The sequence below is a fragment of the Somniosus microcephalus genome, chromosome 8 (assembly GCF_052327205.1).
Source record: "Somniosus microcephalus isolate GS21.2 chromosome 8, FLI_Smic_1.0, whole genome shotgun sequence".
NCBI lineage: Eukaryota > Metazoa > Chordata > Chondrichthyes > Squaliformes > Somniosidae > Somniosus > Somniosus microcephalus.
The window spans coordinates 32,351,439-32,378,546 of NC_140994.1; the positions used below are offsets into that span (position 1 = coordinate 32,351,439).

Here is a 27,108-nt window from a genome sequence, read left to right on the forward strand (position 1 = left end):
GGCTAGGCTTGTATCCGCTGGAGTTTAGAAGAGTAAGAGGTGACTTGATTGAAACATACAAGATCCTGAGGGGTCTTGACAGGGTGGATGTGGAGAGGATGTTTCCTCTTGTGGGAGAATCTAGAACTAGAGGTCACTGTTTAAAAATAAGGGGTCACCCATTTAAGGCAGAGATGAGGAGATGAGGGTCGTGAGTCTTTGGAACTCTTCCTCAGAGGGCGGTGGAAGCAGAGTCTTTGAATATTTTTAAGGCAGAGGTAGATCGATTCTTGATATGCAAGGGGGTGAAAGGTTATCGGGGGTAGGTGGGAATGTGGAGTAACCAGATCAGCCATGGCGGAGCAGGCTCGAGGGGCCGAGTGGCCTACTCCTGCTCCTAATTCATATGTTCGTATTAATGGGAGAAGCAACTGCTGTAAATGCGAAGTTACAATACTGTGATTGCTACTGAGTTAATGTGTATGGCTGAATTGTGGATGTGATTGAGAGAGAAATGGTTCAATTCTGTCATACAGCAGGACAATGGGGAAAGGGCATGATTGATTTAAATCACATGTTTTGAATAAGCCGCTTCTTCTAAATGATAGCTTGTTCTGGGTTTCTCATTTTTGACATACCATAGTACAAGATATGTTGTAAAAATTAGCTTAAAATCAGATCCTTTCTATTTGTTTATTTTCTTGAAGGTATAACATTTGTTACATATGACATGATAAAAGTATAACTATTTCCTATGAATTAACACTTTCTGCTACTTGTTCTTAACAGAAGCCATATTGTACTGGTACTGTACATCGTATAAAATTTAAAATTAACATGTTAAGTCATAGTTTGATTATAAATAAGAATACACCGGTCATAAAGCATAAATCATTTTCCATGCCACAAGCACAAAACTGACAATGTAGTTTGAGACTAGAAGTAAATTAACTCCCAACAGTCTTTGTAGACTTGTCACAACACAATAAGGCTATTAACTTTATTGCTTTAATATACCTAGCAGTTCCTGTGTAATAATTTGTTCTGTAGAAGAAATTCTGCAGATTTATATATGCTCATTTCTATCTAAAGGAATACAAAGATGCTTTGCCGATTGAAAGAAAAATGGGTGTATTTTGCAAATCTTCAGAAGTACATAAAGCACAAGCAAAAAGCAGAAAAGTTACCAGAAAGCATTATATTAATTTTGCTTGTTTTTAATTTGTAAACTCAAATACTGTAACAGTACAAGGTTAATTCCATTTTGTCGAAAGAGTTGGACTGCAAAGTTAGTTGATCGTAATGGGGCAAAACTATGTTACTGTTTAGACTTTAAAAAAATTCTCATCATGAACATGATTTTATCAGAATTCCAAGTGCTCTGTGCTTTCACTTATCATTAAATCTTTCTGTGTACTAATAAATAATGAACAAATTCTGAAACACTTTTAATATGCCATTATTCACATCTTATTTAAATACATACAATATTACTTTCAGTTTTAGCCAATTCATTTGTTCCTTGGTAGAAGCTTAAACAGAAATTGACACATTTTGGTATTGGCAAGTTTTAAAGAAAATGTCAGCACATTTATGATTTTATACGGCACTTTACGACTCTGGTTCCAAGCAACAGCTGTTTGTATTTTAAAAACAATATTGCACTGATTACAATTGTGAGACACCACAAAGGTTTCTTCTTGTTGTAACTAGTTTGTATTGGTGATTGACTAACTTTAAAGCTAGAGCCAGGCATTGCACAAAGCTCTCTCACTTTGAGAATTTGGACAGAACTGCATTGACTCTGCTTAAATACATTTTCCTTGCGGTTTTAGCTGGATACTTCGAAAACAGGAAGTGTTTTCAAAATTTTCTGTTACAATTTGCTTCTACTTTAGAAATAGAATAACCACATACAGAATGTTTTTATACTAGTCATTATTAAGGGCATAAGTTTACTTTTTTGTGAAAGTTGTGCTTAGCAAAGCAAGTGAGGTTAATGTTGGGAACAGAATGTTTCCCCATTTCAGGCAATGCTTCCAACATCAAGCACTCCCAGATCAGGTACAGTACAGCCAACTGCAGAGTAAAGCTCTCTATTTTGCCCAAAAATGAGTCTCCGCTGCAAACGCAGAAGATCAATCTCTTATTGGCCTTGTGCACTATTTCCATTTCTGAACCAGCCTTCTTTGTGGTGTAAGTGAAACTGCCAGTTTCAATGCCAAATTAGGTGTTTTAGTGCAGTAGGCCCATACTAAATAGGAACTGGATTTAGGCTGCTCAAAGTCATGTCAAGATTTTCATCCCATCGGTTTGAGTTGGATTCAAACTCATGTAACTGGAGATAAATGGGCAGTTTATTAACCCACTGCACCAACCAATACTCAAAGATAACATCGATCTTGATGCTAAAAAAGGTACATTTTTGTTTGATTCTTTTAGTTACCTGGAAATTGAATTTCTAAGAGTTAATTCTTTAAGCTATTTGTTTAAAAGCTGAAAGAAAGGTTCACTTTTGAAATGGTTTCTTGACCTGTGCTGGAGAATTGTAATGGTTGTTTAAACGAGATACCTTTCATTTGGCAATTATTGTCATTCTTACTACAAAAATAGAGGCACACATCTATAGATAACAAAAGCCCATTTGTCTGTACTTGAGCAGGAACTACGAACAAAACTTCAGGTTCATTCACAAGATCAACTATTTCTCCACTGATCTTCTGTCCCACAAAGAGCCATTCATGCCCTGCAAATTAAAAAAAGTAAATAGAAATGAATGTCCAAAACTAAAGTTAATGTGTAATTTAATCAACATTACAAGCCAATGATCAAAAACATTAATCGTAAAAATTATGCAACAATTGATCACCATTGTTTGCATAGTCAAGACCAGTGATTCTGCTAGCCTCTAAAAAATGCTAAGTTCTAGAACTATAAAGGGAAGTCCTGAACTAAATCTAGTCTCTCGCTCATCAATCCCTTTCATTCCTTTTTGCTTCTTTCATTACTTTTCTACTTCAATTTTTTTTGCATTAATTTCCATTTGTCATTAAAAATGTACTTCCTATTTCTACACAGGTTCAGGTTTGTAGAGTAGATGTGCAGGGCTGTGTAAGGAAAATTTAAAGGTAGACATTAGGGAAAAATGTCTTTATACGAGAGGATCAACAGTTGGAACGGAACTGGTGGTTGAGGCCAGGACACAGGACTAAACAACTTTGTAAGGGGAAGACAGCAGGGCTGTAATCTTGGAGGGTTAGATTAAATGGTCAGAAGGGCCTTTTCCATCTTAACCTATATTGTAATCTACTAATTTTATTTTGTATTCAATTTTTAAGATCTTTTCTCATAGTTTTGATGTGTTACTTCCAATCAATTGAAAAACTATTGTCTATACTTTCTATTTTATTGACCATAAAATCCTTTGTATTGATTTTAATGTTGTAAAACTTGCAAGTTTTTACAAGGAGTAGCCAGAAAACAGTGATTGAACTTGTGCTGAAAGAGAGGGACACCAAAAGGGAGAGATACATCATACATTTGTAGAATCATGTCAGAGCTGAAGGGAAGCCTACCAAGATCCTAGCTTCAAATGGAGGCAAATAGAGAAGAAAGGATTGGAGGGCCATTGGTAGAACAAAGCATAATTCCAGCATGGAATTGAATAGATAAGGAGCAGAGAAAAAAGAAAATCAGGACAGCATTTTCCTGGTCATAGGAAACAGTTCAGATGAGTCAAAAGAGTTATATTACCTCGCCAGAACATAAGAACATAAGAAATAGGAGCAGGAGTAGACCATTCGGCCCTACGAGCCTGTTCCGCCATTCAATGAGATCATGGCTGATCTTCTGCCTCAACTCCATTCACCGGCCCTATCGCCATATCCCTTGATGCCCTTACTAGTCAGAAATCTATCGACTTCTGTTTTGAATATACCCAATGACTGAGCCTCCACAGCCCTTTGGGGTAGAGAATTCCAAAGATTCACCACCCTGTGTGAAGAAATTTCTTCTCATCTCAGTTCTGAATGGCCTACCCTTTATCTTGAGGCTGTGGCCCCTGGTTCTAGACTCCCCAGCCAAGGGAAACATTCTCCCAGCATCCATCCTATCAAGCCATGTAATAATTTTGTATGCTTCAATGAGATCCCCTCTCATTCTTCTGAATTCAAGAGAATACAGGCCTAGTTTACTCAATCTCTTCTCATATGACAGTCCCGCCATCCCAGGAATCAATCTCGTGAACCTTCATTGCACTCCCTCTATGGCAAGTATATCCTTCCTTAGGTAAGGAGACCAAAATTGTACACAGTACTCCAGGTGTGGTCTCACCAAGGCCCTATATAATTGGAGTAAGACTTCTTTACTCCTGTACTCAAATCCTCTTGTAATGAAGGTCAGCATACCATTTGCCTTCCTAATGGCTTGCTGCACCTGCACATTCACTTTCAATGACTCATGTACAAGGACACCCAGGTCCCTTTGAGCATCTGCATTCCCCAATCTTTCACCATTTAGGAAATACTTTGCCTTTCTGTTTCAGGATCTTTCCTTGGTTCCTCCTCTTACTTAACTACATGCTGCCCCTTGACGAGATCATCCACAAACATGAGATCAGCTTCCACATGTACACTGACGACACCCGGCTCTACTTTTCCACCACCTCTCTTGATTCCTGCACTGCCTCTGGGTTATCAGATTGCGTGTCTGATATCTAATCTTGGACGAGCCACAATCGCCTCCACCATAAACTCTGTATCCACTCCACCGATTCCACGCCCCTCCCGGACATTGCTGAATTACATTCACTAAATAGGTTATAACTAAAATGACTAATAGAATTAAGCCCACTTAATGTCCCATTTAGTACTTAAACTAAATGACTTTCTACTTTAGCAAGTATAGTCAAAAATTAATGCTTTTAAATGTAGATACCTATGAGGTTTAAATTCTGGTCCACTGCTGCTGGAGATATGACAGGAATGTGTCAGTAGGACCAGGGTTGTTGCCCTGCCACAGGAATTTTTTTTTTGAAGCCAGCTTTAGGAGTCAAAATCTTATCTTGTGGGCAGACGGTTTCTATTTCTGTAGCTATAAAAGATCCTAAACTGCTATCCTGTTCTAATCTTCCAGATATTAAACTGCAGGAATAATACTTTGTTTTCTCAAGACCAACTCAACTTTCTGCCTTTTGTGGTACTCTAGATGATCCAAGGTATTTCTGGAAATTTGAGAAGACTACTGCATTCTGGCACCATTAAATCTGAAGTGGCCTGGTTACCCGCTGATGCTGAGGTTTTAGAGCACGAGATGGAGAAAGACTGCCAGGTTGGTTGTGGGAGAACCCACTGCCTTCTCTTCACTAATAAAATTATACAGACCTACTTTGATCACTGTATTGAAACAGATTGGTCCTGTGAGTGGACACAATGGCCTCCCAGTGCTGGACAAAATGCCGACTGTGCTTCTGTTTAGGTCTGGACTGCGGACTAATATTTAACATTGATTTATATGTGCAAAATATTTCAGCCGAAACAAAATTGGCTGAGTTTTAGTGTACTTTTTTCAAAGCCAAAAAAAGGCTGTTCCACTAAGGGGCTCACAAATCTTCCTGAAATTTCAGAGCAAAAGATGTGTACTATTTGTACCCTTATAATTTGGGTGCCTGGAAATCAACAAATTATTCAACACTGAAACAAACTGCCACATTTGGCACACTTATGTTTAATTGTCTACAAAATAAAACTTTGCAGTTGCTTTGAGTATATGACATAAAAGATTACAATATATTATAATAAATACATTTAAAATATAACTTACCTTCTGCCAAGAATGCCCAGAAACTGGGTGCCCCCTCCGTGAGTTTTGCTCCTTCTGGAAGGTCAATCTTCAGACGGAACTGCAGTGTCTGACCAGATGACACAACTAATGGAGCCATTTGCACTGAATCAGCAGATTTTGGTAACCTAGGAACTTTCTTTGGTTTTACAGATTTGGAAGCATCTACAGCAACTACAGAAGTGATCGGCAACTATATAAAAATGAAAAATACTTGAATCCACAACCATCACAATGTTCTTCTTTGTGTAGGTTTATAAACCAGTTTTTAGGGTAATTTACCTTTCAATTTAGCATTCAGTTAGCGGTGTACAAAACTGATGTAGGGTATGGCACAGAGAGGCTTCGATAGTGACAAGAGATTAATAAAATTTGGGATAAATAGGATAGGGAATGGAGCGGGGGATTAAAAACAAGCAAATGGGGAAGGGAGCAAGAACTAGGTGTGGGGTTGGGAAATGGTGAGCCCTTGACTGGGGAATCAAGAGATGCTAACTCTAGTTTGAGGGATTAGTAGATACCTAGTCTGGGGCAGTAGGATATGCCAAGCCTGGGTTTGGAGAGAGGGATATGTTGGGACTGGGGTACTGCAGGCTGATGAAATATATTAAAGTTTTGAATCTAGGTAGCTTGAAAAAAGTAGTGGTAAAAGGAAGTGAAATTCTAGGGGAAAAAAAAGTCACTTAGCAAATATTTTGATCTGACGGTAGAAGCAATTTATGGCCTGAAGTGAATTTGGAGATGGAAATAATTTAAGGATAAACCGTGTTGGCCATTTTTCACCTGCTGTGAAGGCAGCAGGCTGGAGTTGTGCCTTTTAGGGCCAGACAGGGAAGGATTTTAGACATTCCCTCTTTAACGCGAGTCCGTCATCAGGGAGATCCAAGGTCTGGGGTCAGTGGTGCTCAAATCCAAGGTGAGGAGCAAGTGTCCGGTTGGGAGGGAATTTCGGGGCTGGCTGGAGGACTGAGCAGTATGGTAAGGACAGAGCCCAATTTGGAATGATTGGGGGTGCAACAAAGGTGGGATTAGATGAGTTCCTTTGCTGACAATGGAGAGCATAGAAGGGAGCAGAAAGCAGTGGAGCTAAATTTAAATCAGAGACCACTAAAAGGGGTGAGGCCTCAGAAACACAAAGGCAAGAGATGTTTCCAACAGGAGTTGGGCACATTCATGGGAATTATTTAAGCCTTTAACATGTTTATGTTACAAATTATATTTTGTATCTGATTTGTGTAAACTTCAAGATTTGCATGCAAGGTGTACGCCCAGAGTGTGATGGATATATGCAAGATGTAAACTAGATATTCTATATAAGTTATAATCAAAGCAGTACGAGAGAGAGAGAGAGAGAGCGCTAGAAAGAGCAGAGATCATGAACGGTAGATTAGTTGCAACCTACAGTAGTAAAACACATTTTGTAATGAATGATTAAATAACCAGTTGTATTTTTGAATTTTAGAAGTTAAGTAATTTTCTACAAAACATAGAAGGAAAAAGTCCACATATTACAGGGTAATCTACTTATTACATAGCATTTTGGGATACTCTCTTTCTCCCTCTCATTATAACTAGCTCATAATCCTTTACTTTAGAGGTTAGCATATCAGATTATTTGAAATAAAAATCTGAAGTATAAGAGCATAAGAATTTTTTTAAAAGTGCTAAAGGACAACACCCTCATTTTCTTCAGACTTTTGAGTTTCGCTTCTGCACAGTTGAGAGTTCTGGTCCTTGCTTCAATTGCTGGATCAGAGTAATTGCTGATTTTATTGGGATCATTTCTTCCCTGTCTGTATGATGCAGTTTACCTTTGTTATGCTCTAAGTCTGCCCACCTTCACCAAAATTAAAAATAACAACAGAAAATGCTGGAAACACTCAGCAGGTCAGGCAGCATTCGTGGAGAAACAGAGTTAACGTTTCAGGTCTGTGACCCTTCGTCAGAACTGGAAAAAGTTCGAGATGTAACAGATTTTAAGCAGGTGCAGAGGCAGGGAAAGGGGGGAGGGGAGGAAAGAACAAAAGGGACGGTCTGGGATAGGGTGGAAGGCAGGATTGGTTAAATGTTGTAAATGGGGATGGCAGAATCACCAACAGCTGCTGCCTGAAAAAATAGGGGCAGAGGTTATAGTCTGAAATTGTTGAACTCAATGTTGAGTCCAGAAGGCTGTAAAGTGCCTAATAGAAAGATGAGGTGCTGTTCCTCGAGCTTACGTTGAGCTTCATTGGAACAGTGTAAGAAGCCGAGGACAGAGGTGTCAGAGTGGGAGTGGAGCAGAGAATTAAAGTGACAAGCGACCGGAAGCTCGGGGTCACCCTTACGGACTAAACGGAGGTGTTCTACAAAGTGGTCACCCAATCTGCGTTGGGTCTCCCCAATGTAGAGGAGACCGCATCGTGAGCAGCGAATACAGTATACTAAATTGCAAGAAGTACAAGTAAATCGCTGTTTCACCTGAAAGGAGTGTTTGGGGCCCTGGACAGTGGGAACGGAGGAGGTAAAAGGGCAGATGTTGCATCTCCTGCGCTTGCACAGGAAGGTACCGTGGGGAAGGGAGGGTCTGTTGGGGGGTGATTGAGGAGTGAACTAGGGTGTTGCGGAGGGAGCGGTCCCTTCAGAATGCTGAAAGGGGAGGGGAAGATGTGTTTGGTGGTGGGATCATGCTTGAGGTGGTGGAAATAGCAGAGGTGATCCGTTGAATGTGAAGGCTGGTGGGGTGAAAGGCGAGGACAAGGGGAACCCTATCGTGGCTCTGGGAGGGAGGGGAAGGGGCGAGAGCAGAAGTGCAGGAAATGGAACGGACACGGTCGAGGTCGAGGGGAATCCTCGGTTGAAGTAAAAGGAAGACATATCGGAAGCACCAGTATGGAAGGTGGCATCGTCAGAACAGATGCGGCGGAGACGGAGAAACTGGGAGAATGGAATAGAGTCCTTACAGGAAGCTGGGTGGGAGGAAGTGTAGTCCAGGTAGTTCTGAGAGTCAGTGGGCTTATAGTGGATGTTTGTCGATAGCCTATCCCCAGAAATGGAGAGCGCGAAGTTGAGGAAGGGAAGGGAAGAATCGGAGATGGACCATGTGATGGTGAGGGAAGGGTGGAAATTGGAAGCAAGTGAATGAAATTTTCTAGTTCAGAGCGAGAGCAGGAAACGGCACCAATACGGTCATTAGTGTACCGGAAAAAGAGGTGAGGGAGGGGACCAGAGTAGGACTGGAACAAAGAATGTTCCACATATCCCACGAAAAGGCAGGTATAGCTAGGGCCCATGCGGGTTCTCACAGCAACACCTTTAATTCGGATGAAGTAAGTGGAGTCAAAGGAGAAGTTGTTCAATGTGAGAACAAGTTCAGCCAGGCAGAAGAGGGTGGTGGTGGTTGGGCCTCTGTTCAAGGAAGAAGCGGAGCGCCATCAGACCGTCCTGGTGGGGGATGGAGGTGCAGAGGATTGGACGTCCATAGTGAAAAGGAGATGGTTGGGGCCAGGAAACTGGAAACTGTTAAAGTGGCGGAGGGTGTCAGAAGAGTCGCGAATGTAGGTGGGACAAGGGGAGAAAAAATAGAGGCGAGATAGGAAGAAATCAGTTCCGTGGGGCATGAACAGGCTGAAACGATGGGTCTACCAGGGCAGCCCTGTTTGTGGATCCTGGGAAGGAGGTAGAAGCAAGTTGTGCAGGGTTGGGAGACTATGAGGTTGACAGCCATGGAGGTAAGATCTCCAGAGGAGATGAGGTCAATGACAGTCTTAGAAACAATGGCTTGATGTTTGGTAGTGGGGTCATAGTCCAGGGGGAGGTAGGAGGAGGTGTCAGAGAGTTGGTGATCAGCCTCCGCACGGGAGAGGTCGGTTCGCCAAACAACAACAGCACCACCCTTGTCAGCAGGTCCACAAAAAATTACTTTGCCTGCTTACAAAAAAAATTAAAAGATGGTGCCTGCAGAATTGCTAACTTATTTGTTACATGATATACAGTAATTGGTGCGAGAAATGTAACTTACCACAGAGACTGTCTGCATTTCCAAATCAAGCACTTTGATCTGGTGATTGTTGGTGTCCACCACATATAGGACATTCCCATGTTCACCAACACACACATCGCCTGGCTCGTTGAATGTAGTTTGGTTGAAGTTAGGACCAATTACATTGCTGGCTTTGCCAGTTCCTGCTAGTGTAGCACAGTGTTTTGTTTTTGGATCTATTACTTTGATCTGAGAACAGAATAAGTAAATATACATTTGAGTCCCCCCGCAAAAAGAAAACAGAAAACATTTAGACATTTTCAATCAGAACCTTAAAGACAGTTTTTCAATCTCTCAATAAGAAACCTCAGTCTAATAATCCTATAACAAGCATGTGCATGTCCTTTGGCATTCTCAAGAAGCATGCTTTCCATAACACATCTGCAAAAATTTGTGTCTGTAACATTTAGAATACAACTTGTGAACATCTATGTGATACTTAACTTGTGAATACAATATTAGATGATAAAAAGGCCTTTTCTATCTTTTAGGTAGAGGATGATTTTAAATCAGAGTTTTGAATCAGACACGGTGACTTATAAATACATATTTCATGGTAATTTTATTAACAGGACATTAAGCCCATCTAGTTTGCCCTATTGCTCAGGCTCATTTCCTTTCTGCCTTGCTGCCAGATCAGTATCCCGATTGAATCAGAAGTGGTTCTTGTTATAAATTCAGATTTTGAGGTAAACATTTTTTTTTTTAAATCAATAAAAGTATATATTACAGTCAGAGATAGATTACATTTAGGCTTATCTTCATCCTGTAGACAAAGATGTAAAGTGCACATTCGAATGAAAACATTTAGGTATTGTGCCCATTTGTAAACCACCTATCTGTTTTAACCTAAACCCCTTAATTATAGCTAAACTTTTTTCCAGTTTAAAAACAAACATTGAAAACAAAAGACATTTGGTTTTAGTTTTACATTACTCCAAAAAGCACTTGCCTTGTGATTGTAGGAATCTGCTACATACAGCAGACCCCTCTTTTCATTCCAAGCCACTCCAAGGGGGTGCTGCAACTTTGCATTTATTCCAATACCATCCAGGTCTCCAAAAGCAAATAGATTCTGAAAATTAAAAAAAAAGTCTCTAACTTATTACAATATACAGTTAATAGTTTAAAATTGGTTGAAAAGATCTTGGGTAGAAACTGGACCTCGTTGTACCTGTTTTACAAGTGCAAAACTGGCGCAACAAGGCCCAATTTTATGGACCAACAAGGATGCCTGAAAAATGTCTGACACGTAATTGGGTCAGGCCATATTTTAGGCAGCCGCCTGAAACAGGTTTTGGGCTCCTTGTATATGCTAACAAGGGGTGTACTGCCAGTCATAGGATCCCACGGCAAAATTGGGCTGCCCTGAGCAGAGCAGGCGCAGACCTCCTCAGGATTTTCCAGGTGTGGATGCAGTCTAGTCAGTCAGTGATAGTCATCGAAATGGTAAGTCATTAAAAAAAAAATTCATGTGGAGCAGGGAGAACTCATGCTTCTCCCGGCTCCAAGACACTCCAGATAGCCACTGTTGGCGCCGATTGGCCCTCTTCCTGCTTCTCTCTCTTCCCCTCCACCCCCCCCCGCCAGCACTTAACTGAGAGCCGCTGCCAGCGGCCCAAAATTCATTTCGCAGATGGGCCAGCTGCCTGTGGAGGCAGCTTGCCTACATTATTGAAAGGAGGTCCAAGGTCCAATTTCTGACCAGCCTTGGGCCTCCCGATTGGGGTGCTTGCTGCCTGTGCAAAAAAGGGCCGGACAAATTTAATTCCCTTGTCGCTTAAACAACAAAAACTTACAAACATGACCTAGTTAACCCAAGTATTATGGTTAATTATTTGCAATCTGAATTGAATTTTAATTTTTATTAGCTCCTCCATCCTTTTTTATTTGCTCCTCCATCCTTTTTTATTTGGGTCTGCCTTGCAGTGCCCATTGAGCTGGGGGCCGACAATAATGATGCTCTGCAACTGAATACCAAATAGTGCGAGTGTGTGTCTGGGGATATTTCCTTTAAATTGCTCTTCTTCACTGCTAAAAAAAAAGTATGCATTCAACTATCAAACCACACACACACACCAAAACTTTGTTTTAAGCACAAGAAGAAGTGCTTTTCAAAAGTATTCACTTTCAAAATTGTTCACTAAGAGCACATTACTAGACCTGCTATCGTAGTGATATACTTAACATAATTTTCTATCCATTACCTCAAATAGACCTGAGCAATGATTCTCCATTACCAGATGTATGACTGGGAACAGTACCAAGTGTGAAACATTAACAGCATGCTGCAAGATAAACTTTTCACACCACTTTAGCGCAACAGCATACGAGAGTATCACTGAATCACCTTTCCTTCACTGTAATCAACATTCTAGAGCTCCAGAAGATGCAACTAGACAGCAATTGTAATCATATCAGGCCACTTTCAGCGTGGAGGTTGAAACAATTTGCACCATGCCAAAATGACCACTTTAACATTTTATATTCTGAGGGACAAGATTAAGGCATCCCAAACAATTTGGGCTGAGGCTGCTCACTGAAAGAGTACTTGTTTTTTGTGTGTCAGCCAGTGGCTCAGTGGGCAGCATTCTCACCTCCGAGTCAGAAGGTTGTGGGTTCAAGTCCCACACCAGGGACTTGAGCACAAAAATCTAGGCTGACACTCCAGTGCAGTGTCGGAGGTGCCGTCTTTTGGATGAGACATTAAACAGAGGTCCCGTCTGCTCTCTCAGGCGAATGTAAAAGATCCCATGGGAATATTTTGAAAAAAAGTAGGGGAGTTATCCCCGGTGTCCTGGCCAATCAATCCCTCAATCAACATAACAAAAAAGCAGATTATCTGGTCATTATCACATTGCTGATTGTGGGCGCTTGCTGTGCGCAAATTGGCTGCCATGTTTCCGACAGCTACAGGCACAATTAGTCGTGTGGCAATATGATGTTGTGGCAATAACGGAAACATGGCTTAAAAACGGTAAGGGCACTTAATATTCAAGGGTACAAGGTGTTCAGAAAAGATAGGGAAGGGAAAAAAAGGGAGGTGGGGTGGCAATGCTGATTAAGGAAGATATTGTAGTTTTGGAAAGGGAGGATGTTCTTGAGGGGACAAGGACAGAATTCATTTGGTTAGAGTTGAGGAGCAAAAAGGGTTTGATCACACTATTGGGGGTATTCTACAGGCCTCCAAATAGTGAGCGGGAGGTAGAGGAGCAAATCTGCAGGGAAATCGCAGAGATATGCAAGAGCTACAGAGTGGTGATATTGGGGGAATTTAATTACCCAAATATCGATTGGGATAATGCTAGGGTAAAGGGAAAGGAGGGGGAGGAATTTTAAAAATGTGTTGAAGAGAATTTCCTTGACCAGTATGTTCTTGGCCCAACTAGGAAGGAGGCATTGCTGAATCTGGTGCTGGGGAATGAGGTGGGCCAGGTCGACCAAGTGTCTGTGGCAGAACACTTGGGTACGAGTGATCATCGTATCAAAAGATTTAGATTAGCAATGGAGAGGAGCAAGGAATAACCTGGAGTGGAACTTCTAAACTGGAATAGGGCTAACTTCAATGGGATGTGAATGGTTCCATTTTACCCTGGCTAGATCCTAAGACGGACAGGAAAAACTGTAACGGAACAATGGGTGATCTTTAAGGAGGAGATGTTCCAAGTACAAGCTAGGTACATTCCAACAAAAGGGAAGGGTAAGGGAACCAAAGCAAGGGCTCCTTGGATGACGAGGGAGATAGAGAAGAAATGTCAGATGAATTCTTCAAGGGAGAACCAGACCAAATACAATAAGTTGAGAGGGGAAGTGATGATGAAAATAAGATTGGCAGAGATAGAATATGAGAGTAGAATGGCGGTTAACATAAAAGGGAACACAAAAATCTTCTACCGGCATGTAAACAGTAAGTGGGTAGTAAGAGGCGGGGTGGGGCTATTAGGGACAAAGAAGGTGATATATGCTTAGAGGCACAGGGCAAGGCTAGAATACTCAATGAGTACTTCGTATAGGTGCTTACCAAGGAGGCGGATGCTGACAAAATATCGGTAGAAGTGGAAAAGGTAGAAGCAAGGGTTGGGGTGAAAATTGATAGACAGGATGTACTAGAAAGGCTGGGTATGCTTAGAATGGATAAGTCACCTGGTCCAGATGGCTTGCATCCCAGGTTGTTAAGGGAATTGGTGGGTAAAGTTTTAGAAACAATAATCAAGAAAAAAATTAACAGGCACTTGGAGAGGTTTAAGCTAATTAAGGAAAGCCAACATGAATTTGTAAAAGGCAGATCGTGTTTGACTAATCAAATTGAATTTTTTAATGAATTAACAGAGAGGATTGATGAAGGGAATGCAATGTATGTTGTCTACATGGATTTTAGGAAGGCGTTTGACAAAGTACCATGTAGAAGGCTGGTTAACAAAATTGAGGCTCATGGAATAGGTGGGTCAGTGGCAGCTTGGATAAGGAATTGGCTTAAGGACAGAAAACAGCGAGTTGTGGTAAATGGCTGTTTTTCAGACTGGAGGATGGTAGACAGTGGTGTTCCCCAAGGGTCAGTGCTGGGGCCACTGCTTTTTTTGAAATATAAATGACCTGGATATTGGAATACAAAGTAGAATTTCTAAATTTGCCGACGACACCAAACCTGGGGGTGTGGCAAACAGTGAGGATGATACCAATCGATTGCAACAGGACATAGAAAGGCTAGCAGAATGGGTAGACAAGTGGCAGATGGAATTTAATACAGAGAAGTGTGAGATGATGCATTTTGGCAGAAGGAAGAGGCAATAAACACTTAATGGCACAGTTTTAAAGAGTGTGCAGGGACAGAGGGACCTGGGAGTTAATGTACATAGGTCCCTGAAGGTGGCGGGACATATTGAGAAAGTGATTAGCAAAGTATATGGGATCTTGGGCTTCATAATTAGAGGTATTGAGTACGAAAGTAGAGAAGTTATGCTGAACCTTTATAAAGCGCTGGTTAGGCCACAACTGGAGTATTGCGTCCAGTTCTGGTCACCACACTTTAGGAAGAATGTGAAGGCACTTGAGAGGGTGCAGAGGAGATTAGCCAGAATGGTTCCGGGGATGGGGGATCTTAGCTACAAGGACAGGTTGGAGAAGCTGGATTTGTTTTCATTAGAGCAAAGGAGGTTGAGGGGTGATTTGATTGAGGTGTTCAAGATTATGACGGGTTTGGATAGGCTAGACGGGGAAAGGCTGTTCCCACTAGTTGATGGTACAAGGACTAGGGCAAATAGATTTAAGGTTTTGGGCAAGAGATACAGAGGGGGTGTGAGGAAAAACCTTTTTACGCAGCGAGTGGTGAGGACCTGGAACTCGCTGCTGACGGAAGTGGTGGAAGCGGAGACACTCAATGTTTTCAAGGGGAGACTGGATAGGCACTTGAGGGAAATAAACTTGCAGGGCTATGGGGATACAGCAGGGGAATGGGACTGACTGGATTGCGCTAGAGAGCCGGCACGGACTCGGTGGGCCAAATTGCCTCCTTCTGTGCTGTTATGACTCTATTACAACAGTGATTACACTCAAAAAGTTCTTAATTGGCTGTAAAGTGCTTTGAGACATCTGGTGGTCGTGAAAGGCGCTATATAAATGTAAGTCTTTCCTTTTTTTAAAACATAGAAACATAGAAGATAGGAGCAGGAGTAGGCCGGTCGGCCCCTCGAGCCTGCTCCGCCATTCAATGCGATCATGGCTGATCATCCAATTTCAGTACCCGGTCCCTGCTTTCTCCCCATACCCCTGGATCCCTTTAGCCTTAAGAAATATATCCAACTCCTTCTTGAATATATTTAATGAATTGGCTTCTACTGCCTTCTGTGGTAGAGAATTCCACAGGTTCACCACACTCTGGGTGAAGAAATTCCTTCTCATTTCTGTCCTAAATGGCCTACCCCTTATCCTTAGACTGTGACCCCTGGTTCTGGACTCCCCGACCATCGGGAACATCCTTCCTACATCTAGTCTGTCCAGTCCTGTCAGAATTTTATAAGTTTCAATGAGATCCCCTCTCATTCTTCTAAACTCCAGTGAGTACAAGCCCAATCAACCCAATCTCTCCTCATACGTCATTTCTGCCATCCCAGGTATCAGCCTGGTGAGTCTTCGCTGAACTCCTTCCATGGCAAGAGCATCCTTTCTCAGATAAGGCGACCAAAACTGCACACAATACTCAAGGTGTGGTCTCACCAAGGCCCTGTACAACTGCAGCAAGACATCCTTGTTCCTGTACTCAAACCCTCTTGCTACGAAGGCCAACATACCATTTGCCTTCTTAACCGCCTGCTGCACCTGCATGCTTACCTTCAGCAAGTGGTGCACAAGGACACCCAGGTCTCGTTGCACTTCCCCTTCTCCCAATCTATTGCCATTCAGATAATAATCTGCCTTCCTGTTTTTGCCACCAAAGTGAACAACCTCACATTTATCCACGTTATATTGCATCTGCCATGTTTCGGCCCAATCACCCAACATGTCCAAATCATCCTGGAGTTTCTCGACATCCTCCTCACACTGCACACGCCCACCCAGCTTTGTGTCATCTGCAAATTTGGAGATATTACATCTAGTTCCCATGTCTAGATCATTAATATATATTGTGAATAGCTGGGGTCCAAGGACCGATCCCTGCGGTATCCCACTAGTCACTGCCTGCCACTCGGAAAAGGACCCGTTTATTCCAACTCTTTGCTTTCTGTCTGCCAACCAGTTCTCTATCCAAGTCAATACCTTGCCACCAATCCCATGTGCCTTAACTTTACACGCTAATCTCTTATGCGGGACCTTATCGAAGGCCTTCTGAAAGTCCAGATACACCACATCCACTGGTTCTCCCTTATCTATTTTACCAGTTACATCCTCAAAAAATTCCAGTAGATTAGTCAAGCACGATTTACCTTTTGTGAATCCATGCTGACTTTGTCCGATCCTGTCACTGTTTTTCAAGTGCTCTGCTATTACATCTTTTATAATGGACTCTAGCATTTTCCCCACTACCGATGTCAGGCTTACCGGTCTGTAATTCCCCATTTTCTCTCTACCACCTTTTTTGAATAGTGGGGTAACATTAGCTACCCTCCAATCCATGGGTACTGTTCCAGATTCCATCGAATGTTGGAAGATGATCAGCAATGCATCTACTATTTCTAGGGCCACTTCCTTAAGTACCCTAGGATGTAGATTATCAGGCCCTGGCGATTTATCCGCCTTCAATCCCATCAATTTCCCTACAAATACTGATTTCTTTCAGTTCCTCCCTTTCATCAGACCCTATGTTCCCCGGTATCTCTGGGAGGTTATTTGTGTCCTCCTGTGAAGACAGAACCAAAATATGTATTTAGTTGGTCTGCCATTTCTTTGTTCCCCATTATAAATTCCCCTGATTCTGACTGCAAGGGACCTACGCTTGACTTCACCAATCTTTTTCTCTTCACATATCTATAAAAGCTTTTACAGTCAGTTTTTATGTTCCCTGCAAGCTTACTCTCATTCTATTTTCCCCTTCTTAATTAAGCCCTTTGTGCTCCTTTGTTGAATCCTAAATTGCTCCCAATCCTCAGGATTATTGCTTTTTATGGCCAATTTATATGTCCTCTCCTTGGATCTTATGCTATCCCTAATTTCCCTCGTTAGCCATGGTTCAGTCACCTTTTTTGTTTTATTTTTGTCCCAAACTGGGATGAACAAATTCTGTAGTTCATCCATGCGGTCTTTGAATGTTTGCCATTGCCTATCCACCGTCAACCCTTTGAGTGACATTCCCCAATCAATCCTACCCAACTCGTGCCTCAGACCATTGTAGTTTCCTTTATTTAAATTTAGGACCCTAGTCTCTGAGTCAATTACTTCATTCATTCTCCATCTTAATGAAGAATTCGATCATATTATGATCGCTCCGACCCAAGGGGCCTCGTACAACAAGATTGCTAATTAATCCTTTCTCGTTACATAATACCCAGTCTAAGATGGCCTGATCTCTGGTTGGTTCCTCGACATATTGGTCCAGGAAACCATCCCGTAAACACTCCAGGAATTCCTCCTCCACGGTATTGTTACTAATTTGGTTAGCCCAATCTATATGTAGATTAAAGTCACCCATGATGACTGCTGTGCCCTTATTGCACGCTTCTTTAATTTCCCTTTTAATGCCATCCCCAACCTCTGCCTTACTGTTTGGAGGTCTATATACCACTCCCACTAACGTTTTCTGCCCCTTGGTATTTCTCAATTCTACCCATACAGATTCCACATCATCAGAGCTAATATCCTGGGGTTAATGTTTAAAGCAAGAAGTCCAAAAGCAAGGTTTTACTTGGCCAGTAAGGGATTATTGAAATCACTGTTGTTTCCTCCACCTTAAACTTGTGAATTATCCAGAGCATGAAAGGAATGGCACAAAATAACTCCTTTTTCCAGCAACTGCCTCTACAGAAATTGTCTTTTGCTGCAACCCCTCGGTCAATCAGGCTGCCATAGAGGCTATCTGTGTGAAGAATCAACTCTTAATCTTGTCCATAATCCGCTTGCCATGACTTTCACAGCTTGATGAGTTTTGTGAGGTTTTGCTGGCACCCGTGCCAGATCTGTACAGGAAGGAATCTCTCCTTGCTTATGTACTTCATAACTATGTCAACATCTGCCTAGGCTCATTCTGAATTTGATATGTTCCATGAACTGTATTGGTGGATCAACACCTCTTTTTCCAAGGGAGAAATCTGTCATCAAGATGAGAGGCGAGGCAGAAGTTGCAGTTGCAACTTACAGACTGCATTTTGCTTGAAAAAACCTCATGGAATCAACTCACTGGACCAATAGAGAGGGTACCACTGATCACTGAACAAGCAATTCAGATGCAATGGTGTCATGAAGAGTATAATAGTCTGCTAGAAATATAGCTGCTGCCATCAGACCTAGAATTCATATGCAGTGATTTACACGAATCCTGCTTCTTTCACTGAGGTTACACATTCGAATTTAGTGACCCTGAAGTGTTATGGTGGGAGCAAAGCTATGCCTTAAGCAGTCAGAAAGCAGGCTGTTATGAAGGATTATTTCTGTGGCTGGGATTTGTCTTGATTTATGATGAACCTCTCTAAAAGGTCAAGTTACTAAAAGGGAAAAACAAGAATGTTGGAATAATGAATTTTAAATAATGACATAAAATGCTGGAAATATACAGATCGATGCATCAGCATCTGAAAGACTCTCCACCCAAAAAACATTAACCTGCCTCTTAAGATGCTGATGGAAGGCCTATTGTGTACTCCAGCATTTTCTGTTTGTACATATGCAGTTTCCTGACAAGAGGCTCTGATTAGCCAATTGTCTAAATACGGGTAGATATGCAGATGTCCTAGCTTGTAAAATGTGTATAGACAGTCAAGACTGCTGCTGATGACTGGGGAAAAAAAAGAACTTAAGGGGAATGAGTTCAGAACAAGACATTAAATACAATAGAATGGAAGGTGATTACTTTGGCAGTATATAATTGTAAATCTCAAAGGGATAAAGGCCCCATGTAACTGTTTCCTCTATGGCATGCGGAACATATAAAGTGGTTTTGAAAAAATGGCATATCTACTGTTTGACTCCTTCAAGAGGATGAATGACTTGGTCCTGTCAGTTTAGCGTTGGGATCAGAGTGCTACAAGTTTTATGCCTGCAGCTTTTGGCGCATGCTAAACTCCTGATGTTTTTAGTTTAGCAAAGATAATTTATGCAGAGTGATGCATGGTCCATATTGAGCCTGGTGCTGGGATGTTGCCAAGCTGAGATGGGGGAACCTTTATAAACACCATGGAGTAGATTTTAACTATCGGGCGATAGGAGGCCTGGCCCATTTAATTTTACCATATGGCTGGCAGGCTGCGAGTGGAAAACACGTGCCCTGGGGCAGCGACCCAGTGGCCCGGCCAGTCGGCCTACAAACCCGGAAGAAGTTAAGTCTGGCTGGTTGGGGGGGGGGGGGGGGGCGCGGGGAGCACCTAGGAGTACTAAGTTTCTATAAAATTTGCAGCACTCTGATCCCAACGCTAAACTGACAGGACTGGGTCATTCACTCCTGCTCCTCCTGGTCCCACAATAATGAATTAAAACTTAAGTGCTTGGCTCCTCTTTGGCTGGAATGCCAGTTGATACTGGGCAGGGCGTGCACGACACATGCTCTGCCCAGTACTGTCCTAAAATAGCAATTGGGGTTCTATGTACGATTTGCATATTTAAAGGGGCTACCGCTTGAATAAGGTGGGCACTCTGACCCTTCCGAAGCTGGCGTTGGCCGGATCGGAAGTGGGAACGGGACAGTAAGTTGTTCCCCACGATCCTAGGGTTGCTACCGTCCCGTTTCCGCTCAGCGGCACCCGTGAAAATCTATCACTGTTGTTTAGATTTTGTAAAAGCTTTATAAAAGCTATACAGGGCACAACATTGGAGTCAAAAACCAGTGTCAGCCAAAGTACACATGGAGGCAAGTGATGGCTCACTTACAATATTATCTTAATCTATGAAAGATTGCTAGAAAGTCAAATAAATGGTGAGAGGAAACTACAATATAACTTTATGCACCAAACCCAGTCATAGCAGACTTGGTTGTATTTTCTCCAGTACACTTCAGCATTCTTAATTGTTTCCATCAGTTCTTTCTACCACTCAATTTGAACACTTAAATCAGAAATGGAATAGAATAATACCGTTTGATAAAATGATACCATGTAGTTAATACGTATTTCTACAACTCATTTCATTCCCAACATTCTTGTAGCTAACATAGAAGAAAAATATCTAAACACATATAAAACACAATCCATTTTGAAAAAACTTAACTGGACTTACTACTGCTACATCCCTACCTAGGTGTATTAATGTACAATCCAGACTACTAACAGCTACATAAGGATGAAATGTGGCAAAGCGTCTCTTTTGGGTCCAGGTAGCCATCCATTCTTACCACTGAAGTAACTTTATTTTTTAATAATTCTCTGGTCACAAGCCAAGATAGTGAGAGAAAATTGAACTTTTCTAAAATGTTACTTTCTTCAACTAACTGCCGATATACAAATATATTTATGTTCTGAAATGTTGCTGCTATGCATGCATTTCATTTTTATAACTGGACTTAACTTACTGTAAATAATAACTTGCCTCATTATTGTAGGTAGAAAATTTGCACAATCAAACCTCATTTCAAAATATGAATCATCTTACTTACCAGAGGATCCCTTTCTCCTCCCACCAGGTTTTTTACAGCACCATCCTTCAGTGACACAGAGCGGATTGTGCTGCCCTCACTGTCAGCAACAAAAAGGCAATTCCATTCCGGAGGAGCTACAGACAAGCCTGATGGTTGAGCAAATCCTGCTTTGTGAGGATAGGAATTATTTCGGTTTTCCTCATTACCACTCCCAGCAAAACGAATGCATGTTCCCTTCTTGTACTCACTGGGAGAAACAAGTATATTAATACACACATCAGTAACACTAATATAAACTTTTTAGTTGTACTTTGAGCTGTAATTTGTCTCTCAAAAAAAGACTAATAAAAATATTTTAGAAATTATTTTTTTTCTACAGAAGTTATCTAGGTAAACCAAGGTATGCGAGCACTAGTGCAATATTTGAATTAGATCAACAGTTCAGGTGATTATGAATTTCTGAATATGGTCCAATTCAAATTATGAACAGCATGTGGATCCTGTTCACACAGAACATAGCAGTTTGTTCCTTCCGCATATGCACCACCATTTTGGAAGCTGTACTAACCAAGTTTTAACAGGCTCGTGTCACTGCTTGGAATGTGCCTGGGCAGACTGGCAGCAGCCAGAGAGGTATGTGGCTACTTTTAGATTTTATTTTTGGTTTGGGTTCCCTGGTGGTTCATAGGGATGTAGAAAAACTGCATGAGTTCCCCAGTGTTGGTCCCAGCTTGAACTGTTAATTTGTTTTTTTGAACTTTGATTAGTACCATGCCATATTCAAATGTTTTGAATCCAAGGTTGGAGCAGATCTGAATGTTAATCTGTGCACATTAAGTACAGTAATTGGCAATATCCAGTGATAATTTCAAGGGCACGAATTCCTTAAATAATTATGACATCATAATGAATTTATTCTGTGAGAAAGTGTACAAGCCTCATGAGATTTTCTTTATTTCTAGAAATGTATAGGAATGATTGTGTACATAAAAACTCTACACTTTATTTTCCTAAATACTGGATGACAAAAATCTGTAATTTCCAGCATTCCCTGAATAAAAAAAAATATAGAAGCTAGTTGTTGATTTATGGAGTACATAGCACATTTTCCAGCTGGCGTACTGGTGCAATACATAATTTCATACAATATTTCAGTAGGCCTAGAACTCTTCCTCCTCCCACCCGTCCAGGCCCAGAAAAAGACAATGGGCTAGAATGCGGTCAAAATAACTGAGGCTAATTGGTGCTCACCACTATTAATGCGCAAATGGCACACCGACTTCAGGCAAGGTTCAGATGTGCAGTTAAACGCGGATATCTAAAAGTTGCTGTCTGAGATGCTCCGTTCTGCTGTTAGCTTCACGAAAGCGGCATCTTGCTGTCTGCCTCACCATTGAAAAACATTGAATGGTGTGAAGTTGCTGTATTTGCATGATAGATTCGAACTAATCTCATCACAGAAAAGTTAAGTCTTGTTCATTCCAATCCAAGTACCCTTTTAACGATGTGATAAGTGTTGATTACTGCCAATAAAACTATCTGGCACTGAAAATTAACTATTACAAGTGTGGAGTCTCATACCTTCAGGTATTAATTGTTGTTGGAGATTTTAAAAACAGAAAATTAAAATGATTTTCTTTTACTTTTCCTTTCTGTCTTTGCTCTCTCTCTTAATCCAATCTTTCTTTCCCTCTTTTTCCCCACTCTAATTTACACTTTCTCAGTCTTTGTGCTGTTAATTTCACAATCCTTCAATCTGATTGATTAAGGAGCTACACGGTTGCTTGCTCTGATCACTCAGGTCCCAGATGCACGGTTTCCCTCGCTGCACCATTATGAGTTCGCACTTTCAACAACTTGCCACGCAAAAAATTAAAAAACAAAACGTGCAAGGGCAAGTCTAACTAATGGCAGACGCTGTTAGATTCACTCCTATGGCAAATTATAGCCCTAGTTTTAAGCTGTATGGATTGTTTCCACTAGAACATGCTTGTGAAGCTTTGTTTACATTTACTGATATTCAGCAGATATAAATAGACTGCTACACCAATTAACCCATTCCTAATGTAATAGTTGAAATACTGTAGATAAGAATAGTTCTTGGCAGTGCTCTAGGTTTCATCCAACTACAAATAAGTATTCTTTTTAAAATGTATCCATGGTTTCAGCCACAAAATAATTGCAAATTTTATTCCAGGCAACACTTAAAAAGCAGTAAAATCTTTTGTTATTTTTAATGGATATTTAGAATAGAGGAACCCCACCCTCAATCAACTGGACCACTGGTCCAAGAGGGCAGGCTATCTGTCTCCTTAAACAGAATCCTTTTCGTATTGTTAGGGTAACTAGCACTATTTTTAAAAACTCAATTTAAACTGTGCTGCTTTTCTACTCTTACAATTACAAAATATAGATACACTTCAATGCAATTGAGAACTTGCCAAAATTGAAGAATGCTGCAAGGGAGCATCAATTGATGAACATTTTAATTTAGACACAAGAATAAATGATAACATGATGATAAACTAAAACGAAATATCACCACCTAAGAGAACATTCATCATCTGGTTTGCAATGGAATACAAATCAGACAGGTTCTATAAAGGGCATACGATTACAGCCAGGCAGAGTACTGCCCAAGCGATGAAGACAAAAATCTATACCAATGGGTCAATTTTAAGCCATAAATGAAGTTAGCTCAGTTTAAGACAGCTTGCAGAAGGACTCTCAAATATCCAACAAAACATATCTCTATAATTATCTCTATATATTATGAATATTGTTACAAAACATTATCTACAATTGCTTACATTCCTCTTGGGAGTTTTCCATCTTCTAGAAAAATGACCCATATCTGATGAGTGCCCGCCATTGCAATAAACAGAAGACTGTCTTCAGTATTACCTGCAATAAAATAATTAGAAGAATGAGAAGTGATCTCATTGAAACGTATAAAATTCTTAGAGGGCTCAACAGCATAGATGCTAAGAAGCTGTTTCCTCTGGCTGGAAAGTCTCAAACTAGGGGGTCATAGTCTCAGGATAAGGGGTCGGCCATTTAGGACTGAGAGGAGGAGAAATTTCATCACCCAGAGGGTTGTGAATCTTTGGAATTCTCCACCCCAGAGGGCTGTGGATGCTGAGTCGATGAGTATATTCAAGGCTGAGATAGATAGATTTTTGCGCACTAAGACAGTCAAGGGATATGGTGATAGGGCAGGAAAGTGGAGTTGATGTAGCCATAATCTTACTGAATGGTGGAACAGGCTCGATGGGCCATATGGCCTACTCCTGCTCCTATTTCTTACGTTCTTGTAATGTCAATTATACAGGTTTTCACTGGAATGATATCACTAGCACATATTATGAAGATTACCCAAAAAAGCAAAGTGCATCATAAAGCAAAGCAAACATACACTGGTCACTGTAAAAGGAAAGAAAAAGTTAGTTATCCACATTGAAGATGTCTGTCACACGAGCCGTTTCCCCATACTTATCTAAATCGGTCCACACTACTTACAGTATTTGGTCTAAATTGAAATTCGGAATGTTTTGGTCATCTGCAAATATCCTGGTTTGCTCTAAATGAAATTTAATTTTTGGATTTTTTAAAACATGGAACAATGTACTCTATATTCATCTTTAAGTAAATTTATTTGTGAACAGATTACCAGTGACTGCTTTTTTTCCCCACAGAAAATAGTGCAAGTACAGTAATACAGTATAAAAACCTGTCTGGAGAAAAAATAGTTTTTCTATTATATTACCATGATTTTCAATGAGACAACATTATGTGCTAAAAATGTTTCAAACTTCCAGCTAGGAAATCTGATTTCACACACTGCATCCAACTAGTACTGCACTGAAACAAAATAATTTGTAATAGAAAAATATTAATGCGCTAGAGTTTGGTAAAATCTTTTTATTTCTTCTATTCTATGAAGCTTTTATTACTTCTCCTGAAAACGCTGATTCTTTGCTATTTGTTCTTCAGTACTTTGCCCAAGTGGCCATTTTCCCTGTTGAGCTCAGACAGGGAGTGCCGGCAGGCTATTCGACAGCATTATAGCCGAGCCCAACATGCACCCACTTCACTTCCAATAGGGAAAGGTTACGAGAGTGATCAGAAGTTTGGACCCTTAGCCTACTTCACCTTCTCTAACCTAGAGTGGTGAAGCTAATGGTCATGCCACTATGGCTGTACTGGATGAGATCAGCTGGCTCAGCACAAATTGTGGATTAAACCAGTTAGGCCATTGGGATGACCGCCACATAGCTCTGTCCTCTCAAAAGATCAGGAATTCTATGTTGAAGTTTCAGAAGTAAAGATTCTTCCTAGTTGTGCATATTGATGTTTGTTCACCTGATTTTAAAATTCAATTTTAAAATTCTCATCCTTGTTTTCAAAACCCTCCAAGGCCTCGCCCCTCCCGATCTCTGTAACCTCTTCCAGCCCTACAGATATATCTGCGCTCCTCCAATTCTAGCCTCTTGCGCATCCCTGATTTTAACTGCACCACCATTGGCGGACTTCAGCTGCCGAGGCATTAACCACAGGAATTCCTTCTCTAAACCTCTGCCTCTCTTTCCTCCTTTAAGACGCTCCTTAAAACCTACCTCTATGACTAAGCTTTTGATCATCTGCCCTAATATATCCTTATATATGGCTCAGTGTCAAATTTTGTTTCATAATGCTCCTGTGAAGCGCCTTGGGACGATTTACTGCGTTAAAGGCGCTATATAAATAAAAGCTGTTGTTGTTGATAACATGGAGGTTAAAAGGATAGCTTATCTAAGCAGTGTATCTCATGGCATAAGTGAAATAAAATTTCAATGTAGTTAATGAGGATGGATGCAGGATCCAGAGCAGATTATGATGACCCAATGGCTTTCAGCAAGTTACTAAAAGATTTATAATATTTTCATATTTCTGTGAGTGAAAGTTTGCCAAGTTTATCCCAGTTCCTGTCCTTCTGTAGTCAAGTGCAGACTGATGACAGCTAGAAAGAATGACAAATAACTTCACTGAAAGGTGGTGGTTATTATTACACTATAAAAACATAACCAACTTGCACAATCAAAGGGCTGGCCTCTCATTAAGCCGAAGTACAGGCTCTTGGGATTCTTATTGCAACATTCAGTCATTTGCTGACCGCAGTAGAATTCCTCAACCCAATGATAAAGATAATGGTTTTTAATTGTAAAAAAACAAGTAGCCAAATGTGTCATTGTTCCCATACATTTTTCAAATGCTCTAACATAGTGTATTAGAAATGTACAAAGTGTTATGTAAGGTGATACTTTGAAAGCAGAGGTTATTCAGCATTTAAATGTTAAATACATTTATATATTTCCCCAAGGTATTGAGACCAGTAGTCTTCAATATGTTCATAAATAATCTAGAAGAGGGTTAAGGCATTGTCTTTTTCATCTTTAGAACCTTGATTTAAGTCCAGTATAAACTGATGATGTGAAAAATTACCTGTTTACCATGAAATTAATTTGTGTAAGCATCAGTGACTGGACAGGGTACGGTAGCATAGCGGTTATGCTACTGGACTCGTAGTCCAAAAAGGTCTGGACTATTAATCCAGAGAACACGAGTGCAAATCCCACTGTGGAAATTTGAGAATTTGAATTTAATTTAAAAACAAAATAAATCTGGAAATAAAAGGCTGCCATCAGTAAATCTGACCATGAAGCTGGCGGATTGTTGTTAAAAACCCAACTGGTTCATTAATGTCCTTTAGGGAAGGAGACCTTCCCACCATACCTGCTGCTCTGGCCTATATGTGACTCCAGTCCCACACCAATGTGGTTGATTCTTAACTGCTGTCTGAAGTGGCCTAGCAAGCCACTAGACCACTAGAAAGGAACAAAAGAATAAAACCATTCAGAGCACTCAGCTGCGACCTAGGCATCGAAAAAGGACACGGCAAAGGCACAGCTAGCCCAGTTGACCCTGGAAAGTCGTCCGCACAAACATCTGGGGGTCGGTGCCAAAGTCGGGAGAGCTGTCTCACAGACCAATGAAGCAACAGCCTGACACAGGTATGTTTCTG

At 40.9% G+C, this 27,108-nt stretch overlaps 1 protein-coding gene across 1 annotated transcript in view; it reads right to left on the reverse strand.

The window, feature by feature from the left end:
- Window positions 1-1,093: 1,093 nt before the first annotated feature.
- The window catches only part of nhlrc2 (NHL repeat containing 2), a 91,917-nt gene continuing 65,902 nt past the window's right edge, over window positions 1,094-27,108 (reverse strand). The window contains exons 6-11 of the mRNA XM_085994453.1: window positions 23,858-23,951; window positions 21,066-21,294; window positions 10,788-10,910; window positions 9,815-10,024; window positions 5,800-6,010; window positions 1,094-2,725 (exon numbers count right to left, since the gene is read on the reverse strand). Of these exons, the coding sequence (XP_085850579.1) occupies window positions 2,469-2,725; window positions 5,800-6,010; window positions 9,815-10,024; window positions 10,788-10,910; window positions 21,066-21,294; window positions 23,858-23,951 (1,124 nt within the window). The 3' untranslated portion in view covers window positions 1,094-2,468. The remainder of the gene's footprint in view (window positions 2,726-5,799; window positions 6,011-9,814; window positions 10,025-10,787; window positions 10,911-21,065; window positions 21,295-23,857; window positions 23,952-27,108) is intronic.